This window comes from Vulpes vulpes, chromosome 1 (genome assembly GCF_048418805.1).
Source record: "Vulpes vulpes isolate BD-2025 chromosome 1, VulVul3, whole genome shotgun sequence".
Classification (NCBI taxonomy): Eukaryota; Metazoa; Chordata; class Mammalia; order Carnivora; family Canidae; genus Vulpes; species Vulpes vulpes.
In genome coordinates this window covers 11,061,270-11,086,187 of record NC_132780.1, presented here as the reverse complement: position 1 = coordinate 11,086,187, position 24,918 = coordinate 11,061,270, and the positions used below count along the sequence as shown (strand labels likewise).

At 49.1% G+C, this 24,918-nt stretch overlaps 2 protein-coding genes across 2 annotated transcripts in view; both read left to right on the top strand.

Annotated features, from left to right (window-relative positions):
* The first annotated feature begins 462 nt into the window (after positions 1–462).
* Positions 463–15,068, top strand: LOC140598333 (cell adhesion molecule CEACAM6-like). The gene is given in 11 exon segments (XM_072754133.1): positions 463–704; positions 1,504–1,863; positions 3,889–4,002; positions 4,005–4,166; positions 4,556–4,810; positions 7,828–8,106; positions 9,053–9,173; positions 10,131–10,183; positions 10,513–10,544; positions 10,951–10,992; positions 11,247–15,068. Coding segments are annotated over 11 exon segments (1,548 nt in total). The 5' UTR covers positions 463–640; the 3' UTR covers positions 11,313–15,068.
* Positions 15,069–20,864: 5,796 nt separating this feature from the next.
* LOC140598330 (cell adhesion molecule CEACAM1-like) overlaps positions 20,865–24,918 on the top strand; it is a 72,870-nt gene continuing 68,816 nt past the window's right edge. The window contains exons 1-2 of the mRNA XM_072754038.1: positions 20,865–21,638; positions 22,434–22,793. Of these exons, the coding sequence (XP_072610139.1) occupies positions 21,575–21,638; positions 22,434–22,793 (424 nt within the window). The 5' untranslated portion in view covers positions 20,865–21,574. The remainder of the gene's footprint in view (positions 21,639–22,433; positions 22,794–24,918) is intronic.

Below are 24,918 nucleotides of genomic sequence, written 5' to 3'. Positions count from 1 at the left end.
CGGAGTCAGATCTGCTTTTTCACAGGATCTGCGGACCCTCCCTCCGTGGGCACAGAGCAGAGGCGGCCCCGGCGCCACGTCCCGGGGTCTCAGCCTGGCTGCGCATCTGCTAAAGCCGCCTGTGCAGGGGTCACCTGGGCCTCCGCAGGCTTGATGACGTTCCCAGGTGATCCCCAGGCCCGGTGGGGGTGACGTCCCGGGACAGGCGCTCTGGAGGCGGCCCCGGGCTCCCGCTCTGCAGGGGGAAGCCCCAGGGCCAGGAGGGAGGGCTGTGGGGGCGCGGACCCTGCACCTCGCCCCCGAGCTGCGGGGCGCGCCCCGGACCCGACGCCCCGGGCTCGTGCTCGTGCCGAGCAGGCCGGGTGCGCGCTCGCGTCTGCCGGGAAATCCCAGCGGAAGACCGAGAGGCCTCAGCAGCTGCGGGGACCCTCGGGGACAGAGGATGGGAACCCGGGACCTGCCGTCGGGGGGGGGGGTCCGGCGAGCCCCCGCCCGGCCCACGTGACCCGGCCCCGCCCCCAGAGGCGGCCCCGCGCGGAGGGGGAAGGACGCGGAGCTGCCGGGCGGGACCGCGGGGCCCGAGCGTCTGCGCGGCGGCAGCTGCTCTCCCCCGGGCCGGACGGAGCGGGCAGCGGGCACCATGGAGCCCCCCTCGGCCTCTCCCCGAGCAGGGCGCGGCCCCTGGCGGGAGCTCCTGCTGGCAGGTGAGGGGCCGATCCCCTGGGAGGGGCGGGAGGTCGGGGGAGCGGCGGCCTGGGGCCTGGGGGGGACGGGGCTCCGCAGGGGACGGGGCGGCGGGCGGGGCGGGGGAGCCGGCTCAGCGGCGGGACGGCCTCGGGATCTGCAGGTGGGGGTGAGGGGCTGTGTCCCAAGGGCCTCCTCACCGGGACTCAGTTTTGCAACCTGACGGAAACCACACCCAGGGACCCCAAACCCTGCCCTCGCCACCACCCTGGGATCCTGACCCCTAAGCGCCAGGCTCGGAGGGCCCTGGGGACGCTCAGCCCTGGGTATTTGCAGCCGGGCCACCCCGGGGACAGCACAGAGCAGACCAGTCCCTGCACCCTGAGCTCACTTCTCTGGGAGGAAGACAGACCCGCAGAGACATCTAGAATGTCATGTCGGGTAAGGACAAGCCACAATGAAGCCACAGAGAAGGGAAAGGTCAGGACATGAAGACAGAGAGTCCTCAGAGGAGCAGGTTAGGGCAGGCCTCTCCCAAGGACCCCTTGAGTATGAGCAGATATCTGAGGGCAGTGAGGGTGTCACGTGAGGAAGAGCATTTGAAACAGAGGAAATAAGCTCTTGGGTGTATAAGTAAAGTGGTCATTCCACTGACCATGACCAGCAGAACACACACACACACAGACACCCAGATTCGCATGCACTCTTACACACACACTCCGAGGCTGGGGGTTAGGACCCACTCTGTCAACAGGGCTCCAGCTTTCCTTCCCAACACATAGGTAAAAACACTGATCCATCTCCTCTCTTCCCTCCTAGTCTCACTCTTAACCTTCTGGAACCCGCCCACCACTGCCCAAGTCACTGTGGAGTCCGTGCCTCCCGATGCTGCTGAAGGAGAGGACGTTCTTCTGCGGGTCCTCAATCTGCCTGGGGATCTTTTAGCCTATCACTGGTTCCGAGGGAAAAGTGTGGAGACCAATAATCGTATTGTGTCATATATGGTAAACACACAAGTGATTGCCCCCGGGCATGCACACAGCGGCAGAGAGACAGCATACCCCAATGGATCCTTGCTGTTTCAGAACATCACCCTGAAGGACGCAGGGTACTACACCCTACAAATCATTACGAACGATGTTCAAGTTGAACAAGTACTTGGACAGCTCCAAGTATTCCGTGAGTAATTGCTCTCTCACCTCTGGTGTTGGGTGGAGGGAATTCTACTTCACACACACAGGATTCACAGGCCTGCACTGGGCCTCCATCCCTCTCTGCATTATGTCCCTTTAGTGGTTTGAACATTTAGTGGGGGACCCACACACAGTGGAGACAAACTTCCTGTGATGGGAATTCCTTTCCTGGAATCCAGACTCTGATCATCACAAAGAACTTCCTAGACTCATTCCTGCCAGGCCTGAGGAGTCCCTGGAATCCTCCCCAGACCTCAGCCCAGAAAGCCCCTGCCCAAACCACTGTGTAGGGGCCCCTGATTCTGGCGACCCTGGGGAGTCTGTGCCAGGTTGGGATTAGTGCTCCTGGGCCAAGCTGACTGGAAGCAAGGATTTCCCGGCAGCCTGAGCTGGTCACCAGTCAGTGCTCAGGCTCAAGAGCCACATTGGGTGAGGGGCAGTGCCTGGTCCTTCACCTGAGGCTCAGCATGGACAACATAGACATAACAGGTTCCCAGTCCATTAGCCAGCTGCTGTGGGGGGCTTAGGGGACTCCAGAGGAAGGGCAGCACCACCAGGGAGGAACAGAGCAGAGACGCTCCTGGCTGCTCCTCGTCCACCCAGAATCAGGCCCAGGGAGCCTATTTTTATGGAGGTGAGCAGGAACAGAGGCCATTTGATTGACCAGCTGCTATGGACAATATTTGGGTCAGGTATTTCAGGATGTTTAATGGTTAATTCACAGGCCTGGCAAGTAGACATCATCTACCATTATTCCTACTGTATTCCGGGAAACCAAGGCACAGGGACATACAGTCACTGAATCGGGGTCACAGACTGATGAGCAGCACATTTGTTATCCAAGTTCTGCCTGCAGATCCAGCCCCATCCTCTCCTCCCTCAGTGGGAGGAATGCTGGCCTGGACAGTGAGAGCAAAAGGAGGCTTACTCTGGGTTTACTCTACACCAGAATGACCTGCCTCAGCAATCAGGGGGAGAATGCTCCTGCCTCCCCTCAGGGGACTCATCCTCACCTCCCTGGGCTGGACTTGAAATCAGATTGTTTCCTGATGTGTTGCTGTGGCTCCCACTGGGGTGTAAGGGATGGGACTTGCCTTCCCCTCCCAACTTTGCACCTGAAACCAGCACAGGGTTCACGGGTAACAAACTCAGTTGCTTTGGTTTAGGAGGATGAAGTGGATGGTGCAGGTATCTCTGCTGCTGGAGGGCGGGGAACCTGTATGGACAGACCTCCTAGGATCCTGCACCCAGGATGCCTCTCTAAAGAGATGATGGATCATTCATAGATCACCACCCCTGCTTCCTACTCATCCTCTGACTCTTTGCTTGGTGTTTGGACTCAGCTCTCCCATGTAAGGGGTCACACTGCCTCATGTCACTCGTTATCAAACAGCTGGGCAGAGCTGTACCCCCATGCCCTGGGGCTTGAGTGCCTAACTGACCTCTGGGCTTATTCCTGGTTTCTCCAGGAGTCAGTTCTCCCCAGAACCCTATCTCCAGGGTGGGCCTTCAGGTCTATGATGAACCAAGGGAAGTCCAGTGCTGTCTGTGACTCTGTCCCAGATCTTTCCTGACCAAATGCTGCTGTCTAATCCACACAAGAGAGCCTGTGCTTTCAGAACATAGAGCAGGAGCTTTACTATTTCTGAGTGCTCACATCCTCATGGGTTGGTCTTGACATACACAGCTTGCATATTCTTTTAAGGACTCAGGTTGGCTGAGAGGTTAGAGATGCCAACTCTGATTCACAATACCTGTGGAAAGGGGCACCTGGTGGCTCAGTTGGTTAATGCCTGTCTTTGGATCAGCCAATGATGCCAGGATGCTGGGGTAGAGCCTAAGTGGGTCTCCTTGCTCAATGGGAAGTCTTTTTCTCCCTCTACCTCTCTAGTCCTCTCCCTGCTCTCTCTTTCTCAAATAAATAAGTAAAAATATTTTTTAAAAAAAGATGCCTGTAGAGGAATCTCTACAGGTACCACACAGGGCATTGTTCTCTCTCCTGTCTGCACAGCAGAGTTACAAAAACCCCATATCACAAGCAACAATTCAAACCCTGTGGAGAATGTGGATTCTGTAGTATTAACATTTGAACCTCAGACTCAGAGCACAAGCTGCCTGTGGTCAGTAGCAGTAAGAGCCACCTGGATAGTCCCAGGCTGGAGCTGTCCCTGGACAACAGGACTCTCACTGTACATGGTGTCACGAGGAATGACACAGGACCCTATGAGTGTGAAACTCGGAACCCAGTGAGTGCCGATCGTAGTGACCCATTCACCCTGAATGTTCTCTGTGAGTAACTTCTGTTCCTACCTGGCCTGGCTGCCAGCCCAAGTCCACACAGCCAGAGGCCAGGCCACATTCACCCTTCTGGGGTCCACATCCATGACTTTCAGCTGGACACCCAGCCTGGCCATGGCTTCCTGTCCCCAGCAAACTTGGGCAGGCCCAGCCTAACCAAGACTAGGAGGGGGTTGGCTGCTCCTCCCTGGGAGGGTCAACAGCCTGGGAGGGGAAACAGCTTCATGTCTGAGACTGAGGCTTAGTAAACACAGGGGGCTTCTGGTTGGGACGTTTGAAAACAAGGTTGCATCCAGCTCAGAGCTGTGGCCCTTATGCAGACTGGGAACTTCCCCTTCCCTCTTACTACAACACATGTGGCTTTATTCTGTTTGCTCCAGATGGCCCGGACACACCCACCATTTCCCCCTCAGACTCCTATTACCATCTAGGGGGAAACCTCAGTGTCTCCTGCCATGCAGCCTCTAACCCACCTGCACAGTATTCTTGGCTTATCAATGAGAGACCCCAGCCATCCACACAGGAGCTCTTTATACCCAACATCACTGTGAATGATGGTGGATCCTATACCTGCCTCGTCTATATCTCTGGCACCTGCCTCAATAAGACCACAGTCAAGACTATCACAGTCTCTGGTAAGTGCATCCCTGGAACATCTGCATTGAGTTACTGTGGTCAAGATCTGCCTGCCTTTCAGAAAAGAGCCTAGAAGTTCTTTCCCATATTCTTATCATGAGCAAATCCCAATTCTGTCCTGGAACTCTCCCATTACTTGTCTGCAGCTGCTTTCTCCCCTTATTTTCAGATTTCTCATAGCACCTTGGATCTAGCCTGGAATATGGGGAGAGCGGTGTCTCAGCTCCAGAAAGCCCCATGCATAAATGAGGGCTTTGCAAATGGGGAAGAAAGAAGGATCCTCAGGGTCAAGGTGCTTTTTGTTGTTGAATTGCAGAAGTGCTTTATATATTCTGGATATTAGTCTCATACCAGATATGATTTGCAAGTATTTCCTTCCAATCCTTGCATTGCCCCTCTTTTTTTAAAGTTAACTTTAGTTGACACACAATGTGACATTAGTTTCAGGTGTACAACATACTGATTGAACAACTCTATAGGTTCTGCTATACTCCACACAGTGTAACTCCCATCCATCACTATGCAGCCCCATTAAAATATTTTGACTGTATTTCCTATGTTGTACATTTCCTCCCTATATCCTGTATATTCCATAACTAGGCTACCACTCTGCTAATTGTATTTGGATGCACAGAAGTTTTCCATGTTGATCCAATCCAATTCATTTGTTTTTTTCTTTTGTTGTCTTTGCTTTGGGTATCATATCTAAGAAATTATTAGAAAATCCAGTCCCAATAACTTTTTACTTTATGTTATCTCCTAAGACTTTTATAGTTTTGACTCTTATGTTTAGATGTTTGATCATTTTAAGTGAATGTCTGCACATGGTATAAGGTCATGTCCAACTTCATTAATTGGCATGAATATCCAGTGTTCCCAACACCATTTGTTGAACAGATTTTTTTCTCCATTGAATAGTCGTGACAACCTTATTGAAAATCACTGGACCACATATGTCAAGGTGTGTTTCACGGGTGTCTATTCTATTCCATTGGTCTCTATGTCTCCCGTAATACCATACCAATATAGGGACGCCTGGGTGGCTCAGTGGTTGAGCATCTGCCTTTGGCCCAGAGCATGATCCCAGAGTTCTGGGATTGAGTCTAGCATTGGGCTGCCCACAAGGGAGCCTGCTTCTCCCTCTGCCTATGTCTTTGCCTCTCTCTGTGTGTCTCTCATGAATAAATAAATAAAATCTTTAAAAATACCAATATAATGTTATTGGTACTGTAACTCTGCAGTCAGGAAGTAGGAGTCCTCCAACTTTGTTCTTTTTCAAAATAATTTTGGTATTTGAGGTCCCTGAGATTCCATGTGAATTTTTGGATTTCCTATTTCTGCAAAATATTTCCTTAACAATTTGATAGGGAGGCATCTGGCTGGCTCACATGGTAGAGTATGAGACTCTTTTATCTAGGGGTTGTAGGTTTGACCCTCATGTTGGGTGGAGAGATTACTTAAAATGAAATCTTAAAAAAATATTTTTATAGGAAGACATTGACTCTATGGATCTCTTTAGTTAACATTGCCATCTTAACAATATGAACTTATCATCCATGAACATGGGATATCTTTCCATTTATTGGTGTCCTCTGTAATTTCTTTCAGCAATGATTTATAGAATTCCATAGTCAGTCTATTGACTCATAAATTAATTCCTGAGTATTTTTCTTCTTTCCTAAGTATTTTATTTTATTTTATTTATTTTTAAAAATTTTTTTAAATTTATTTATTCATGAAACACACACACACACACACACACACACACACAGAAAGAGAGAGAGGGGCAGAGACACAGGCAGAGGGAGAAGCAGGCTCCATGCAGGGAGCCCGATGTGGGACTTGATCACAGGACTCCAGGATCATGTCATGGGCCAAAGGCAGGCACTAAACCACTGAGCCACCCAGTAATCCCCTATTTTTTACTGTTATTACAAATAGAATTGTTTTCCTAATTTCTTTCTTGGGTACTTTACTGTTAGTGTTAACCATACAGTTATTTTTGTATGTTTATTTTGTATTTTGCAAAAATTTTGCAGTTATTTATTAGTTCAACAGTTTTTGTGTGTCATCTCTAGGGTTTTTTTTTATCTCTAGGGTTTTGTACATATAATTTCATGTCATCTGCAAACAGACATAATTTAACTTATTCTTTTCCGATTTGACTGCATTTTGGGTTTTTTCCTCCTAGTTATTTAGGCCTGGACTCCTGTACTGTATTGAATACTGGTGGTGTCAATGGCATGTTTATCTTCTATCTGATCCCTTAGAAGAAATGCTTTCAATGTTTCATCATGGAGTATGAGGCTAGCTAAGGGCATTTCATATAAGGCCTTAATTATGTTGCAGTAGTTTCCTTCTATTCCTAAGGGTGCAAGTATTCTGTATACAGTAACCACTTTTCTACAGAAGGTTTTCACCATGAGATTCAATCCGCAGATCTGGAAGTGAAAGTCTTTTTCAGAATGAGAAATCCTGTAGATTGAAAACCCTTTGATTCCCAAGGTTATGCTGAATGGGCAGGCTGCTCTCACTCCCTAGTAAATTATAACAGTGTGAATGCCTTCCCTATTTTACACAAAGCTGCCTTGGACACAGAGAGGGAAGGGCTGTGAGTCTTCCTTCCCCCAAATACACAGGAAGGTATATAAGGAAAGAGGCCTGATCTTTTAAAGTCACAAAAGTTCAAAAATAAGTTTTCCATGGGAAAAAATTCTACCTGTCAATAGGTTTTTGGCCATGTGGGGGGAGAGGTCCTGGTGCTGATATTACAGAGATGTCCAAGAAGAGCAGACACATGACTGAGGGCCACAACAGAATGTGAGGATCAGTGGGGGAGGTACAGCCTTCCCGCAGATCATCACCTGAACAAAGACATCCTTCTGCAGACAGCAGGGCCATATTCTGGGGCACCTTTACAGAGCTTGCTGGGGCCCTCAGAGTGGCTGTGATCTCAGAGAAAGGAGCATGGCTTCAGGCCCATTATCATTTCATCACCTCCTGTATTTCTCCACAGAGCCAGTGGCCCAGCCCTCTCTTCAGTTCAGCAACACCACAGTCACAGAAGATAAGGACTCTGTGGTCCTGACTTGCTTCACAAATAATGCTGAGGTCTCTATCCAGTGATTCTTGAATGGCCAGAATCTAAAGTTCATGGAGAGAAGGAAGCTCTCCCAGGGCAACAGCATCCTGAACGTATGCCCTGTCAGCAAGGAGAGTGTTGGGAATTGCCAGTGTGAGGTCTCCAAGGTGGTCAGTTCCAGCAAAAGTGACCCCATCTAGCTGGATGTGATCTGTGAGCAACACTTGTCCACTCCCGCTTCCACACTGTGTATTTTGCTGGTAGGGGGTGTAAAATGGATGCAGCCTCAGAGAAGATGGGAGCCTCCTCCAGAGCCTCTAGGGAAATGTCCTTAAGATCCCCAGAATTAAACTACTCTTGTTAGCATCTTGGTTCTGATAAATATCAGCTGTGGACCTGGAAAAATGCTCAATCTCCTGAACCTCTGTTTTCTCTTCTATAAAATGAGAAATAACCGCTGGGTGGGGGCTTCTGTAAGGTTTGTTAATATGAGTTTATGAGATGAAATCCTGAGATAGCATCATATACAGATTTAGGAGTCAATGAAATTTAACAGGTATTTTTCCTTTATTAAGTTTTTTTTTTACTAGCTGTAATATCATGTGGACTTGAGATTAAGTGTTATGTTATCAATTCCAGCTCTATGACCTTCATTGATTTAGCTAAACTCTTTATACAATGCATATGCTCATTTTGCACTGTGGGGATGATACCCAGGCCCTCACGGGAGGCTCAGATGAGATAATATTTATCTCAAGCCTTTCACAGAGCTGACCTCAAAATCAGTCAGCTAATGGTATTCTCTTTAATCAGTGTTGAGTGGACAGGTAAGGGCCACCCTCTAAGACCATCAATGATGATGAAAAGGAAGGCCTAAGGGAAGAGGCATAATGTGAGAGGAAATTGAATTGGATGCCAATGCTGGCTCTGGAGGTGGTGGGAGAACTTGAAGATTAGAGCATGTGCAGTGTTTCACTGTGAGGGACAGAAATGATGCAGTGGCCAAGGGAGTCGGGACACTGTGGTAACAACACACACGGCACTCAGACCTTGGTGGCCTTGCCTTCCTCCCTAAGCAGGCCCTTCCCCTGAGGCCCCTCCTGGTTTCCCCAGATTTGACCTGAGACTTGTCCCCCTCCTTTTTTCCTTCTTATTTCAGATAAAGGAAGCACCACAGGTCTCCCTGTGGGGTCTATCATTGGCATTGCACTCGGGGTCCTGATTGGAGTAGCACTCATGGCTACCCTGGCATATTTCCTGCTCTGCACAAGGACTGGAAGGTATGATGGCATTTCCCACAAGCTGATCTTGTCCCACACCTGACACCTGGGCAGGAAGGAGATGCCCCCTGATCTAGGATTCTCACTGACTCTTCCAGGCTACCTAAATGCCCCAGGATTTTCCCTCTCATTCCGTCTTCCTCCTTCCTGACCAGCTGCTAACCTGGGTGCTCCCTTCATAGCCTCCTCAGTTATAAATTAGGGACAGTTGGTGAGCAGCCCCTCATAGTTGTCCTGATTCACTTGGCAACAGTACAGAAGTGTGGCCAGGACCACATACTCTGTAAATAGCACCTCCCATGGTTTAAGTCCACGTACCCTATGAGGGGGATTTGCAGCCTCAGGATCAGAGGGAGGTCTTGGCAAAGGTCACACAGCAGAGAGTGGAAGAGCTTAAGAAGCCAGATGGAGTCATCCTCACAAATGGCAGATGTGAGAACCATAGTCTCTGTAGTGTGAGACCAGAGAACCTAAGCTCATCCAGGGAGAGGTTCCTGGATGCCCTTTATGCCTCTTCCAGGCCAGTGGAAATGGCATACAGGCCATTGTCCCATTACAGCATCTCCTTGCCTGATGGGGTTATGGTCTGACCATGCATGAACAGGGATCCAGTATCCCCAGGCCTCCCCATATGTCCTGCTATTGCAGCTGCAGCCTTGACCTTTCCACTCAGTCAAACCATAAAGTTTGATTCCTTTCCTAAGTCCTCTATCCCATTTCAAGACACTTTCTTTTAGATACCATCAGCCTGTGGGGCTTCCTCTCTGGGCCCAGGACAGACATGTTTTAAAGGCCTTTCCTTATCCCTTCTCCTGGGCCCTTGCTCTCCTAAAAAGCAGTGGTGGAGGGAGGAGTTTTCTAACTCTTACCTGAATGAAGATCCTCTTTGCCCCCTGCTCTGGCACCAATGATGTGACCTCAATCTGCACCCACATCAGTAAGGATGATCTCTCCTAGGGCCAGTGCCTGGCATGATCTCAGACAGCTCTGGCACCCAGCATCTACCGCTTGTGAGTATCTCTTCATTATGGGTGGGACTGGGAGCCCTGAATTCTTCCACAGTGTCCCCTCCTGCCAGTCACCCCCACCCCTGGAGCCTCTCACCCTTTCTCTGGGCTTCAGCACTGGAGACCTCCCCTGGGTATATTCCCTGACCTGTGAAATATAGATCATAGATCAGCACCTGGCACTCACTGGACCCTAAAATGGCCCATGGGTCTCTCTCTGGGAGTGCACATTCTTCCTTGGTTCTCTGAGAGCTAAAGACATGTCCCTGACTGGGGTGGTGGGCCCAAGCTTCCTCACAACGCTGGGTGCTAACTCCTTTCTCTGCTCATAGGCCATGCCCCAGTCAGCAGCTCCACATCCCCGGTAAGCCTGCCTCCTCCCCCACTCTTTCCATTGGGGTCTAGGCTCTGCAGGCACAAGGCAGGGTCACCAACCAATTCAGCAGCACAAAACAGGCCCTGCTAGCTCCAGACTACCCAGGACAAGACAAGCCTCATTCGGGCTGGGAATGGACACAATCAAGGGCAGGACCACACCCCACGATGTCCTGAGTATTCCCTGCTTCCCTTAGCTGGACCATCCAGGGGCAGAGTGGGCATTGGGAGCAGCATCCAGGGGTCCTGGATGGGGCAGGGAGTGCAGTGGGGAGTGGTCTGGGACGGGATTTGGAGAAGGCTTAGAGAAGGCTGCTCAAGAGGCGGAACTGGTCACTCTTGTAGAGAAATGACCCTCCTTTTCTATATACCAACACCCATTATTTCCTGTTTAGGCCTCCTTGCCCAGCCCCACAAAAGAGGTTCCTATATACCAGGTAAGTGTGGGCAATGAATGTTCTGGTCCCTGAAACTCAAAGGGGCAGAAGATCTGCCACCAGCTTGCCCCTGGCTGTGTTCTCAGGTTTAGGAAACAGCAGAACAAAGAGGAACAGGGGGTAGTAGGAGGGAGAAAAGGTCTGGGACAGAAACCTGCTACACAGCTGAATACCAAAGAGCAGCCCTGGTAGGCCTAGAGCCTAAATGTTCTCAGAAGTTTACAGGAGCTAAGAGGCCTCTTCCTGTTTTACAGGAATTACAACACCCTGACACAAGCATTTACTGCCAGATTAACCACAAAGCAGAAGTAGCTTCTTAGTCTCACCCTGGAACCCTCCTTCCCGGGGCTCTCCTGTAACCCCAGGCCATAGGTGGGGTCAGGAGCCAAGGCCTGAGCACAGAATCAATGCTAAACGTTGAGGATATTCAGGGTCATGGATCAAGGGTCAAGTTCATCACCCTTCTTCACTACAAACTGCTGGTGAGCAGCCTGGACTTGGTCATCTGATTGTGGAGTCACTTCCTGCAATGATGTCCACAGCACTCTAACTGCCCTGAGCGATGGAGACAGAGGCCAGTCCACACTCCCTGCAGCCCTCTCCACCTCCTCATCAGTAATGCTCCATGTTAAGAATGGAAGAAAGGGGATACAGCTAGAAGATCAAGGCTCCCAAGCCCTGGGAATGCCTGGGGGTCCTCAGCACCACGGACAGCATCTCAGCCCTGCTTCTCCCAGGACTTGAGCAGGAGGAGCAATGAGGGACTGCTGGAGAGGCTGCCCATTTCTGTTCTGCAGAAGAGAGTGCAGTGAGGCAGAAGTAGCATTCTCATGGGACAACGCGATTCTGCTTTCATCTGTCAATCCTCAAACCTTTGCATATGTGTGGATGTTACTTGCTGGCACATCCATTCCAGCTCCCTGCAGTGCTGATTGCAGCACCCAGAGGGTGTCCTCAGGGAGACTGTCTGCTCCAGCTTCTTGAGGAACCTCCTGGTCCCTGAGATTCAGGCCTCTCCCTTGTCTACAGTAAGGCAGGAATGTTTCATGATGAACTTCTGACTCTTGGTGCCTGATCTTGGAAACACACCCATCACCCATCACCCAGCCCCCCTGAGCACAGTATCCTGTTTCCTGAGCCCCAGCTGAGACTTCCAGGCAGCAGGGCTGAGCAGAACCCTGGGATCTTCTCCCAGATCCTGGCTGAGCCCTGTGCCTGGTGTCAGAGTCTTTTGCCCTCTGCCTGCCCTTCCTGGCAGAGCAAACGTTCCACCCAAGGGCAGGTGGAGCCTGAAGATCTCCCAGGGTAGAAGCCAACATCTGAGAGTTCCTGCATATGCCTGTGACCCCACAGAGGGAGAGAAAAGACTAGGCCCCTCACAGCCTCCCCCATCTCCTCCTTCGCATCCACATCCCACCCACAGAACCAACTCTGGTGCTACAGACCCAGCCCTGCCCTTCTATGGAGCTCAGGTCCATTTTGTCCACTAACAGTGCCTGACATAAGGGTCACCTGGGTGCTCTTCTCTTTATGATTTCTTTCTTTCTGCTTTTAGTTGGGTTCCCTTTGCTCTTATTTCCTAGTTTTTGTGGTAGGAACTTAGATTATTGATTTGAGTCATTTCTTTTCATGAAATGTAAGCATTTCAAGGCAAATTCCCCTCTCAGCACAGCATAAGTTGCATTCCACAAATGGTGGAGGTTCTTTTTTTGTATTTAATTTAATTCTGTGTATTTTAAAATATCTTTTGAATCTTGCTTTGACCCATATTTTATTTACAAATATGTAGTTTACTTTCCATAGTTTTTGGAAACTTTTCTGTCGTCTATTATTGATTTCTAGTTTGATTACTATTTTCAGAGAACATTCTCTGAATTCAATTATTTTAATATTGGTTATGTAAGGGCACCTGCGTGGCTCAGTTAAGGGGCTTCATTTGGCTTGGGTCATGATTTCAGGATCCTGTATTTGAACACCCTCTTTAGATCAAGCTCCCCACCCCCGTAATCCAGCTCCACATTGGTCACCTGGTCAGTGGACGCCTGCTCCTCTCTCTCCCTCTGCTGCTCCCCCTGCTTGTGCTCTCTCATCTCTCTCTCACACATAGATAAATGAAATCTTAAAAAATAAATTTTGTTAGCGGCGCCTGGCTGCCTCGGTTGGTGGAGCATGTGACTCTTGATATCTGAATTGTAAGTTTGATCCCCCAGTGGGGGTATAGTATACTTCAAAACAAAGTAAATTTGGTTAGCTTTAGATAGGACACAAAACGTAAGCAACAGAAGAGAATGGATTGGTCATCTTTTCCTTTATCCATCTTTTAATAGCAGATCAGCTGGCAACAAATTTTCATAATCTTCCTTCATTAGAAAATTTCCTTCTTTCTCTTATTCCTGAGGATCATTTTGCCAGACACAGGATTTGTCCTCCACTTGAAAACCAGGCCACTTCATTGTGGCCTCCAAGCCATCAGATACAAAATCTGTCGCTTGAATTAGTGTTCCTTAATATGCAATGAGTTGTTTCACTGGCTTTTTTAAAGATATTTTTTTCTCCCTTCCTTGGTTTTCAGAAATTTGCCTTGTGTCTTAGTGATGCTTATCATGTTGGGGTTCACTCAACTTGTTGGACCATTATTTCTTCAGACACTTTTTCTTTTTAAATTTTTTAAAATTTTTATTTATTTATTTATGATAGTCACAGAGAGAGAGAGAGAGGCAGAGACACAGACAGAGGGAGAAGCAGGCTCCATGCACCGGGAGCCCGACGTGGGATTCGATCCCGGGTCTCCAGGATCGCGCCCTGGGCCAAAGGCAGGCGCCAAACCGCTGCGCCACCCAGGGATCCCCCAGACACTTTTTCAATCCATAATTTTTTCCTTTTCCTGGTATCCAGTGGTGCCAGTGGAAGATCCTTTCCTTTTTTAAGATTTCTTTATTTAGGAGAGAGAGAGAGAGAGAGAAAGAAAGAGAGAGAGAGATTGCTCCTGAGAAAGGGGAGGGGCAAAGGGAGAGGGAGGGAGAGAATCCTCAAACAGACTCTTCACTGAGCAGGGAGCCCAGTGCAAGGCTTGACCTCAAGACCCTGACATTATGACATGAGCCCACATCAAGAGACCACAGGTCAAGGAGTATCAGCAGGCTCTAGAAACTGGAAAAAGCAAGAAAATAGATCCACCTCTAGAATCTTCAGAAAGGAATGTGGCCCTGCCAATATCTTTATTTTAGCCCAGTAAAACCCGTATTGGACTTCTGACCTTCCAAAATGTAAGATAAGAAATGTCTGTTGCTTTTGAGCTGTTGTGTTGGTGGTTATTTGTTACAGCAGTAATAGGAAGCTAGTGTAGACATCATAGTAGATTATATTATTGTATTAATATCAGATTGTTGGAGCTTAAGTATCTTACTGTGGATATATAGGAGAAAATCCTGTTTCTGATGAGATTTGGGCTGAGGTAGTTAGGATGAAGTTTTAGAATACCTATAACATTCATGTGATTCATCAAAAATCATATACATGTAAACTGAAGAAGTTTTGTATGGATGCCCATGCATATATTTACATCTATGCAAATGTGGCATTGGTAAATAAGCATGAAAGGTATATGGAGTTTCCTCTAATAGTCTTGCAACTTTTTTGTAAGTTTGCTTTTTGCAATTGGGGGTGGGGCCTTATGTTTTAGAAGCACACGCAAAATGTTTCCAAACAATTTCTATGATTTCTAATATTTAATCCAGTGGGTAGAGGAGTAGAACGGAGATAGATAAAGCAAGATTCCCCTCCAATATTTCATTTATTTATTCATGAGAGACACACAGAGAGAGGCAGAGACATAGGCTGGGAGGGAGAAGCAGGCTCCCTACAGGGAACCTGATGTGGGACTCAATCCAAGGATCCCGGGATCATGACCTGAGCCAAAGGCAGATGCTCAACCACTGAGCCAACCAGGTACCTCGATACAGCAAAGTTCATCAGGAGTTGATACTTTGGAGCTGGGGATGGGTACATGGTGGTTCACCATAACATTCTCTGTATTATAATAAACTAGAGTCCATTTGTGTATGTTTGTATACAAATTCTCTTTGCATATCTTTGAGATTTTTTTATATGAAAAGATTTTAAGGAAAGAGAAACAAATTTCCAGTTCAGAAGTTTTATCAGTGAGTTCCACAGAACTTTCAAGACATACAGTCTCAAAATCAGACAAATTCATCAATAGAACAGAGAGGGAATATCCCCCAACTCATTCTGAGGTTACTATAACCTTTAAATTGAAATAGGACCTACAACAAAGGTACAAAAAGAGGAAAGTATCAGGCCAGTCATCCTCATGAACAGAGAGGCAAAAATGCCAAAGAAGGTATTCTCAAACCAAATCCAGCAGTACATAGAATAAGACAGTAGGGATCCCTGGGTGGCGCAGCGGTTTAGCACCTGCCTTTGGCCCAGGGCACGATCCTGGAGACCCGGGATCAAATCCCACATCGGGCTCCCGGTGCATGGAGCCTGCTTCTCCCTCTGCCTATGTCTCTTCCTCTCTCTCTCTCTCTGTCTCTCTCTCTCTCTCTCTGTGTGACTATCATAAATAAATAAAAATTAAAAAAAATAAAATAAGAATAAGACAGTAGACCAGGACTAAGTGCAATTTATCCCGGGAAAGCAAAGGTGACTGAGCATGAAAAGTGTATAATTGGGGGGCACCTGGGTGGTTTAGTTTGTTAAGCAGCCGGCTATTGATTTAGGCTCAGGTTATGAAGTCAGGGCACTGGGATTGATCCCCGTGTCTGGCTCTGTTCTCGGCCAGGAGTCCACTTAAGGATTTCTCTCCCTATCCTTCTGCCCCTCCCGCTTCTCTCAAATAAATAATTAAATATTAAAAAGTTATTTATAGATGGAAGAGGCAGGAACTTATAGGGTGCTAGCTATATTTTGTTTCCTAAAATAGCTGCTAGATTCATGGGCGTGTTCAATTTTTGAAAATTCAGTAAGCAAAAACACTTCACTCTGTAACAGTCCTCTATTCCTCCAAATTTTTTATGGCATAGACTCTTGGAAAAGACCAGCATAGACATTTTGTCTTATAGAATGTCCACATTCTGACTTTGTTTCCTTATGGTGTCATTTTACTTGCTTCTCTATAACCTGTACTTCCTATAAATTGGAAAATGAATCTCAAAGCTTAAGTAGATTCAAGATATCTTGGACAATGCTTGCTAGGTTTTATATTGTATAATATAAAGAGGCATACATAGTTGGGAGGCCTGGGTGGCTCAGCGGTTGAGCATCTGCCTTTGGCTCAGGGTGTGATCCCACAGTCCTGGGATCAGGTCCCACACTGGGCTCCCTGCATGAAGCCTGCTTCTCCCTCTGCCTATGTCTCTGCCTGCCTCTCTCTGTGTGTGTCTTTCATGAATAAATAAATGGAATCTTTGAAAAAAATAAAGAGGCATAGTTGTCTAACTTATGCCAGTGACATACAAATTGATCAGTTGGAATTTTTAAAAAGTTTTTATTAAATTCCAGTTATTTGTAGACCTGGGTGGCTCAGTCAGTTGAGCATCCAACTGTTGGTTTCAGTTGGGTCATGATCGGGGTGTCGTGGAATCACAGAGCTCACTGTTCAGTGTGGAGTCTGCTGGAGATCCTCTCCCTCTGCCCATTCTCTCTCTCTCACTCACTCTCTATCAAATGAAAATAAATATTTAGAATTTAATTAAATTCCATTTAGTTAACATACAGTGTAATATTAGTGCAGGTGTTCAATACAGTGATTCAAAACTTCCATACAACACCTGGTGCTTATCACAAAAAATGTGCCCTCCTTAATCCTCATCTCTTATTTCACTCATCCCCCAACCCACCTCCCTTCTGACAACCATCAGTTTGTTCTCTATAGTAAAGAGCCTGTTTCTTGATTTGTCTCTCTCTCTTTCTACTATTCTAATTTGTTTTGTTTCTTAAATTCCTCAGGAATGAAATCATATGATATTTCTCTTTCTCTGAGCACCTTATCTCACATAGTGTAATACACTCAAGCTCCATCCACATTGTTGCAATTGACAAGATTTCATTCCTTTTTGTGACTGAGTCCTATTCCATTGTGTCTATATGCCACATCATCTCTATCCATTCATCAACTGCTGGGCGTTTGTGCTGTTTCCACAGTTTGGCTACTGTAAATAATGCTGCTATAAACATCAGAGTGTATGTATCCCTTTGAATTAGTATTTTTGTATCCCTTGGGTAATACCTAGTAGTGCAATTGCTGGATCACAGGGTAGTTCCGTTTTTAATATTTTGAGGAACCCTTATACTGTTTTCCAGAGTGACTGCCTACTTTACATTCCCACCAATAGTGCAAGAGTGTAATCTTTTCTGATCAGTGGGCATTTTTTTTTGTGCAAAGACACAGATATTCAGGAATGACAAGTATGAAAAATATATGGCATGTTGCTCCTCAACATAATAAAATCTGTATATGACAATCTCACAGCAAACATCATACACAATGATGAAAGGTGGAAAGCTTCCCTACTAGAATAAGAAACAAGACAAGGGTGCTCATTCTCACCACGTGTGCTTGCATAGTACTGAGAGTCCTAGTTGGAGCAATTAGCGAGAAAAAGAAAGAAAAGGCATTCATGCCAGGAAAGAAGTAAAATTGTCCTTGTTTGTAGATGACATGATCTCATTTATAAAAAATGCTAAAAGTTCCATCAATGACTGACAGAACTAATAAACAAATATGGAAGCTGCAGGATGCAAAATCAATATATAGATATCAGTGTATTTCTATAAAGAATCATTTATGTATTTATAGATTCAATTTATTTTTAAAAATTATTTGACATAGAGAGAACAAGCAGGGGGAGTGGTAGAGGGAGAGAGAGAAGCACGCTCCCTGCCCAACAGGGAGCCTGACTTGGGGCTCAATTGCGAGATTCTGGAATCATGACCCAAGCTGAAGTCAGATGCTCAACCCACTGAGTGACCTAGGTGCCCCTGGAAATCAGCGCATTTCTATACATTACAAGGAAAATACAGCAAACTACCTGGAAATTGAATAAATCATCCCATTTACAACACCATCAGAAATAATGACATACTTTGTTCTGGAGGGGCCATGAGGGGTGGAGCCAGGCACCTGGAGGCAGGCACCTGTCCTGTTTGTAGTGGCAGAGGCCGGTGAGCACTGCTCTGTGGGGACCAGAGATGCTGCCTGGGAGGCAACCCCCAAGTCCCCACAGATTTTGGGCCAGGGAATAAGCAGAGTACACTCAACTAGAAGAGAAGCAAAGACAAAGACACCATGGCTTCAGCGTCTACTCATGGAAAGCAAGACAAAGGCCCCATTTGCCACCACCAAGAAAGCAGAGCCTGTTGTTTAGATCATTGCCCAAAGATACACTTGCTGGTATCTTGGCATTTGACTTTGGAAAGGCTTCAAACCTAGGAGAATGCCAGAATAAGTTCCATTTCTTGGAAGATTAGCTCTTTTTTGGCCCATGTAATAACATGACCTGCCTGCTTATGTGTGAAGAGTGGAAAATCCAGCATGCATTAAATGATAAGGGCCATTCACAGCCTTCACCTTCCTAAGCTCTCTATCTATGGCTTTTGAAGTTTCTTATGCCTCTGAGTTGGTACACCTTTCAAACTGCAGTGTATTGAAAATAATATATGGGGATTCCTGGGTAGCTCAGCGGTTTAGCGCCTGCCTTTGGCCCAGGGCGCGATCCTGGAGTCCTGGGATCGAGTCCCACGTCGGGCTCCCGGCATGGAGCCTGCTTCTCCCTCCTCCTGTGTCTCTGCCTCTCTCTCTGTGTCTAAAATAAATAAATAAATAAATAAATAAATAAATAAATAAATAAATCTTTAAAAAAGAAATTTTTAAATTTCTTTTTTAAAGAAATTTTGTTGCCACTAACTTGTTTACAGATAAGTAAAAGAATTCAAGGTCTTCTGAGGGAAAAAACGGAGAAAAAAAGAATCAAATAATTTGGACTAAATGTAACCAAGAAGGGGAAAGATAAATACACTGAAAACTGTGAGACATTGATGAAAAATGTTGAAACACACACAAATGAATGAAAAGATATCCCCTGTCCATGGATTGGAAGAATTGTGTTAAAATATCGTTACTAGTCAACGTGGCCTACAGATGCAATGCAATCCCCATCAACATGCCAACAGTATTTTTCAGAGAAAGAGAAAAAAAGCAATTCTCAAATTTGCATGGAACCGCAAAATACGCCAAATAGCAAAGTCCACTTGATCAAGAAGAACGAAGCTGGAGGCATCACTCTTCCTAATTTGAAACTACATTCCAAAATAGCAGTCATCAAAACAGTAAGGCATGATGACAGCACTCTAACGAGTGCATCTGCCGTCATTTGTCTCTCAAGTGTGGGTTTTTGAGATGTGAGGAGCCAAACCCAAGTTCAGAACCAGTTCTCTAGCAGGTACCTGTATTGACAGAGGGAAACAATAGTGGAACAAACAAAGAGCCCTGAACTAAATCCATGCATATAAGGTCAACGGATCTTCGACAAGGGTGTCAAGAATACACAGTGGGAAAGGATAGTCTCTTCAACAAATGATATTGGGGAAAGTGGATAGCCACATGCAAAAGAATGAAATGGCACACTTACTTTACACATACACAAATCAACTCAAAATGGATCAATAACTTAAAGATAAGACCCCAGCAATAAAACTCCTAAGAAAAAAACATAGGGGAAAATGTTGATGACATTGATCTTAGCAATGACTTTATGAACATGACACAAAAAGCACAGGCAACAGAAATGATAGTCAACTAGTGGGACTATATCATACTAAGAAGTTTCTGTACAGCAAAAGAAACCATGAACAAAATGGAAAGGCAACCTACCAAGTGAGAGAGAATATTTTCAGACTATGTAGAGTTAAGTGATTAATAACTAACATATATAAGGAACTCCTACAACAGCATACTAAAAAAGAAAACAAATGACTTGATTTTAAATAGGCTAGCCCTTTCAGCAGGGCTGAGTTCATTCAAATCCTTTGGAGACTGCCCCAGCATCACCTCCAGGAGGTGACATAGGGACATGCAGACAACACACAGGAGCGCAAACCCAGAAGCAGCTTCTGGAAGAGGTGGAGGGGGAGCCTAATTTCCATCCCTTTCTCCAACAGAACCTCTGGTCCCTCCCACATGCCAGTACTGTCCTGCCTGCTGCCAGGAGGGCCCTAGGAGCACCTCAATCTGCCAGGGGTCCCAATGTAACTTCCTATTGCCTGCCTGGCACCACCCACAGGGAAGGCAGAGTAACCATAGGAAAGTCTATGAGGCAGAGGACACAGGCTGCCCAGGATGCTTGGGAGCAAATGACAGTCTCTGGGCCACAGGTCAGACAACAGACACTGAGAGGGAGGGTCTCCTCAAATCCTTCCCTGAGCCAGGGAGTCCTAGGCACCCAATATGCCACCACCATCTTCTCTTCCCAGGACACAGAAAAAACCACTTCCCATCTGGGAACTGAGCTCCTGAGAGGCCAGGCAGCAGGTACACAAAGGATTGGCCACTAGGTCCCTCACTAGTCATCAACCAGTCTGCCTCTTTCTCACCCACAGAGCCCTCTCTGTGACCTTGCTGGGAGGAGGAAATCCAACCTCCCCAGTGCAGGTGAGATCACTGGGTTGACCCGTGCCCGGCTGGGCTTCTCTGTTACCAAGGGAAACGATCCCCTGGATCTGGGGACGCTGGGCTTTGTGTGTGGTGCCCACAGACTCAAGGCCAGGACACAGCACAGGCCACTGAGGGAAGGGACAAGGGTCACCCTCTCAGGGAACCGGGTCGCCCTCAGCCCGGCTCTTCAAAGCCTGCTCCCCGGGGCCAGGAGCATCCGCGTCCCCTGGGAGCTGGTTAGATGCAGGCTCCGGGGTCCACACCACACCTGCGGAGTCAGATCTGCTTTTCCACAGGATCTGCGGACCCTCCCTCCGTGGGCACAGAGCAGAGGCGGCCCCGGCGCCACGTCCCGGGGTCTCAGCCTGGCTGCGCATCTGCTAAAGCCGCCTGTGCAGGGGTCACCTGGGCCTCCGCAGGCTTGATGACGTTCCCAGGTGATCCCCAGGCCCGGTGGGGGTGACGTCCCGGGACAGGAGCTCTGGAGGCGGCCCCGGGCTCCAGCTCTGCAGGGGGAAGCCCCAGGGCCAGGAGGGAGGGCTGTGGGGGCGCGGACCCTGCACCTCGCCCCCGAGCTGCGGGGCGCGCCCCGGACCCGACGCCCCGGGCTCGTGCTCGTGCCGAGCAGGCCGGGTGCGCGCTCGCGTCTGCCGGGAAATCCCAGCGGAAGACCGAGAGGCCTCAGCAGCTGCGGGGACCCTCGGGGACAGAGGATGGGAACCCGGGACCTGCCGTCGGGGGGGGGGCCGGCGAGCCCCCGCCCGGCCCACGTGACCCGGCCCCGCCCCCAGAGGCGGCCCCGCGCGGAGGGGGAAGGACGCGGAGCTGCCGGGCGGGACCGCGGGGCCCGAGCGTCTGCGCGGCGGCAGCTGCTCTCCCCCGGGCCGGACGGAGCGGGCAGCGGGCACCATGGAGCCCCCCTCGGCCTCTCCCCGAGCAGGGCGCGGCCCCTGGCGGGAGCTCCTGCTGGCAGGTGAGGGGCCGATCCCCTGGGAGGGGCGGGAGGTCGGGGGAGCGGCGGCCTGGGGCCTGGGGGGGGGGGGGGGGACGGGGCTCCGCAGGGGACGGGGCGGCGGGCGGGGCGGGGGAGCCGGCTCAGCGGCGGGACGGCCTCGGGATCTGCAGGTGGGACTGAGGGGCTGTGTCCCAAGGGCCTCCTCACCGGGACTCAGTTTTGCAACCTCACGGAAACCACACCCAGGGACCCCAAACCCTGCCCTTGCCACCACCCTGGGATCCTGACCCCTAAGCGCCAGGCTCGGAGGGCCCTGGGGACGCTCAGCCCTGGGTATTTGCAGCCGGGCCACCCCGGGGACAGCACAGAGCAGACCAGTCCCTGCCCTCCCTGAGCTCACTTCTCTGGGAGGAAGACAGACCCGCAGAGACATCTGGAATGTCATCTCCATGAATGCAACAGACCAGGGAAAGGTCAGGACGTGAAGACAGAAATCTTCAGAGGAGGTGGTCAGGACAGGCTTCTCCCAAGGACCCCTGAGTGTGAGCAGATACCTGAGGGCAATCACAGAGAGAGCCACAGACATCTGAGGGAGAGTGTTCAAAAGGAGGAAATGAGTTCAGAGGCCCAGTTTTAGCACACCCATGTAGCTGACCTAGACCAGCAAGAGACACACACAGACACCCAGATACTGTGCATGCTCCCACTAACCCTAAGCCTGGGGGATTAGGACCTTCTCCACCTCCACGGTCCCAGATTTCCATTCCAACATATAGGTCCAAACACTGAACCGTCCCCTCTCTTCCCTCCTAGTCTCACTCTTAGCCTTCTGGAACCCGCCCACCACTGCCCAAGTCACTGTGGAGTCGGTGCCTCCCAATGCTGCTGAAGGGAAGGACGCTCTTCTGCGGGTCCTCAATCTGCCTGGGGATACAGCAGGCCTTGCCTGGTTCAGAGGGGAAATTGTATCGCCTGCCCATCATATTCTATTATATGTAATAGACACCAAAGAAACTACCCCGGGGCCTGCATACAGCGGCAGAGAGACAATATACCCCAATGGATCCCTGCTGTTCCAGAACATCACCCTGAATGACACTGGATCCTACCTCCTACAAATCATAAACAGAAAATATGAAATTGCACTAGTACCTGGACAGCTCCGAGTATTCCGTGAGTAATTCCTCTCACCGTTGGTGTCGGGTAGGGGGATTTCTACTTCACACACACAGGATTCACAGGCCTGCACTGGGCCTCCATCCCTCTCTGCATTATGTCTCTGTAGTCGTTCAAGCATTTAGTGCAGGACACACAGTGGAGACACATTTCCAAAGATCAGAATTTGACTCCTGGATTCCAGCCCAGCAGACGTTCCCTGCAAAGAGAACAAGCCTGACAGGTGTAACTCAGCAAAGGGAGACAGATTCAGTCCAGCCCCTGGTGCTCCTCCCTGTGATCATGACTCTGAGAAAGACCCAGTGGGGCTCAGTTAGGGCCAGGCCTGATGGGTCCCCTGGGATCCTCAAGAGAAGCTAAGGCCAGAAAGCCTGTTTCAGGGCTTCTGATTCCTGTGACCAAGCTAGGGGAGTCTGTGCTAGGCTTGGGTTTTGGCTTCCTGACAGGGCTGACTGGGAGCAATGATCTCCTGGTGCCTGAGTCCTGAGGTTCCTGAGCGGGTCCCCCGCTAGGGCTCAGCATCTGGGGAGGGGCAGAGCCTGGTCCCTCACCTGAGAGGTGGGGCGGAGAGCAGAGATAGGCAAGGTTCCTGAGATGCTGTCTGAGCACCCTGGAGGACAGGAGACCCCAGAGGAAGGTCAGCACCCCCAGGGAGGAAAAGGAGAGAAGATGTTACTGGCAGTAACTCCTGCACTTGGGATCAGGCCCAAGGAACCGTCTCTCACAGAGGCAAATAACAGATGTTTATTGGGCAGCTCCTCTATAGCCAGCCTTAGGTCAGGTAATTGTGAAAGATTTCAGGTTAATTACAGAGAACACAGCTAATTGAAGGCCATTTACTTGAATTTGATTGAGGGGAAACGGAGGCAGAGAGTGATGCAGACATTGAATCAGAGTCACACAGACCAGAGCAGCAGGCAGATCACATTCCCACAGAGTCTGTCTGCAGCTGCAGCCCCATCTCCTCCTCCTCCATCCAGGGGGCCTTATTAGGCATCTTGGACTCTAAGACCAGCTGGTGGATCAGACCTTTCTTCATAGGGATCCACAGCTCAAGGCAGGTTCTCTGGTCTGGGAAGTGAGAGCAAATGGAGAATTCATGGTTTTACTCAAGAACTAAATTACCTTCATCAACAATCAGAGTCAGTGTGGGGAATGCCCAGGCCTCCCCTCAGTGGCCGATCCACAGCTCCTGCACTGGACCTGGACTCACTGTTTACCGATGTGTTGGTGTGATCCCACGGGCGTGTAAGGGAAAGGACTCCGCCCTCTCCTCCTTTTTTTTTTTTTTTTTCCGCCCTCTCCTCCTGACCATGTACCCTGAACCCGCACAAGACCCAACATCTCAATTGCTCTTTCATGAAGGAGGAAAGGAATGAATGAATGATTCAGTCTCTTCAGATCTGGATCCTGGATGCAAAGTCCTAGGAGGTCCTCGCCACACCTGTTCCCTGTCCATCCAGAGGCTGAGAGCCATGTTCTGTCCCTCTGACCACCAGCCCCTGAGGCTACTCCCCGAGAAGTCTCCTGACGCCTGTGGTGTTGCTTGGCCATGGGAGGAATTGCAGGGCTGCCCTGGCCCTGCCCCTGGGTCAGCTGTGGGTTCTTCCTGGAGTCATTGAAGTCACTTGTACCCCCCGCTTCTCACAGCCTGGGACATTTCTGGCTCCCTGCTCCTTCCATCTCCATAATCTTCCTCCTCCTCCTCCTCCTCTTCAGCTGGGACTAGTCCTGCTCTGTGCAGCTCCCTCTACCCTTAAGCCTTTCCTGGATTCTTCTGCTAAGCCCTGTAGCCAGGCCCACCCTCCCAGGCTATTGCCTGGAGGACACAGAAATCAGAGCAGCAGCATCTGCCAGGATCCGTGAGGAGCCAGCTTGCCCAGGTCCCCAGGAGAATGAGTGTTCACTGTGCCCTTATCCAGGGCTCTTTCCCTCTGTTATGGTAACAAGTGGAACACACCTGACAGGTACATGTGATCCCTTGATCTACTCTCTATGTCACTCATCCAGAGAGTCAAAGGCAGTAGGGGCAGGTTTGCAGTCCCCAAAGGCACATGGGCTCATTTCGTGCCTTTTACTCCTGACTCATATACTCCTCCTGGTGAAACTCTTTCTTCCCAGT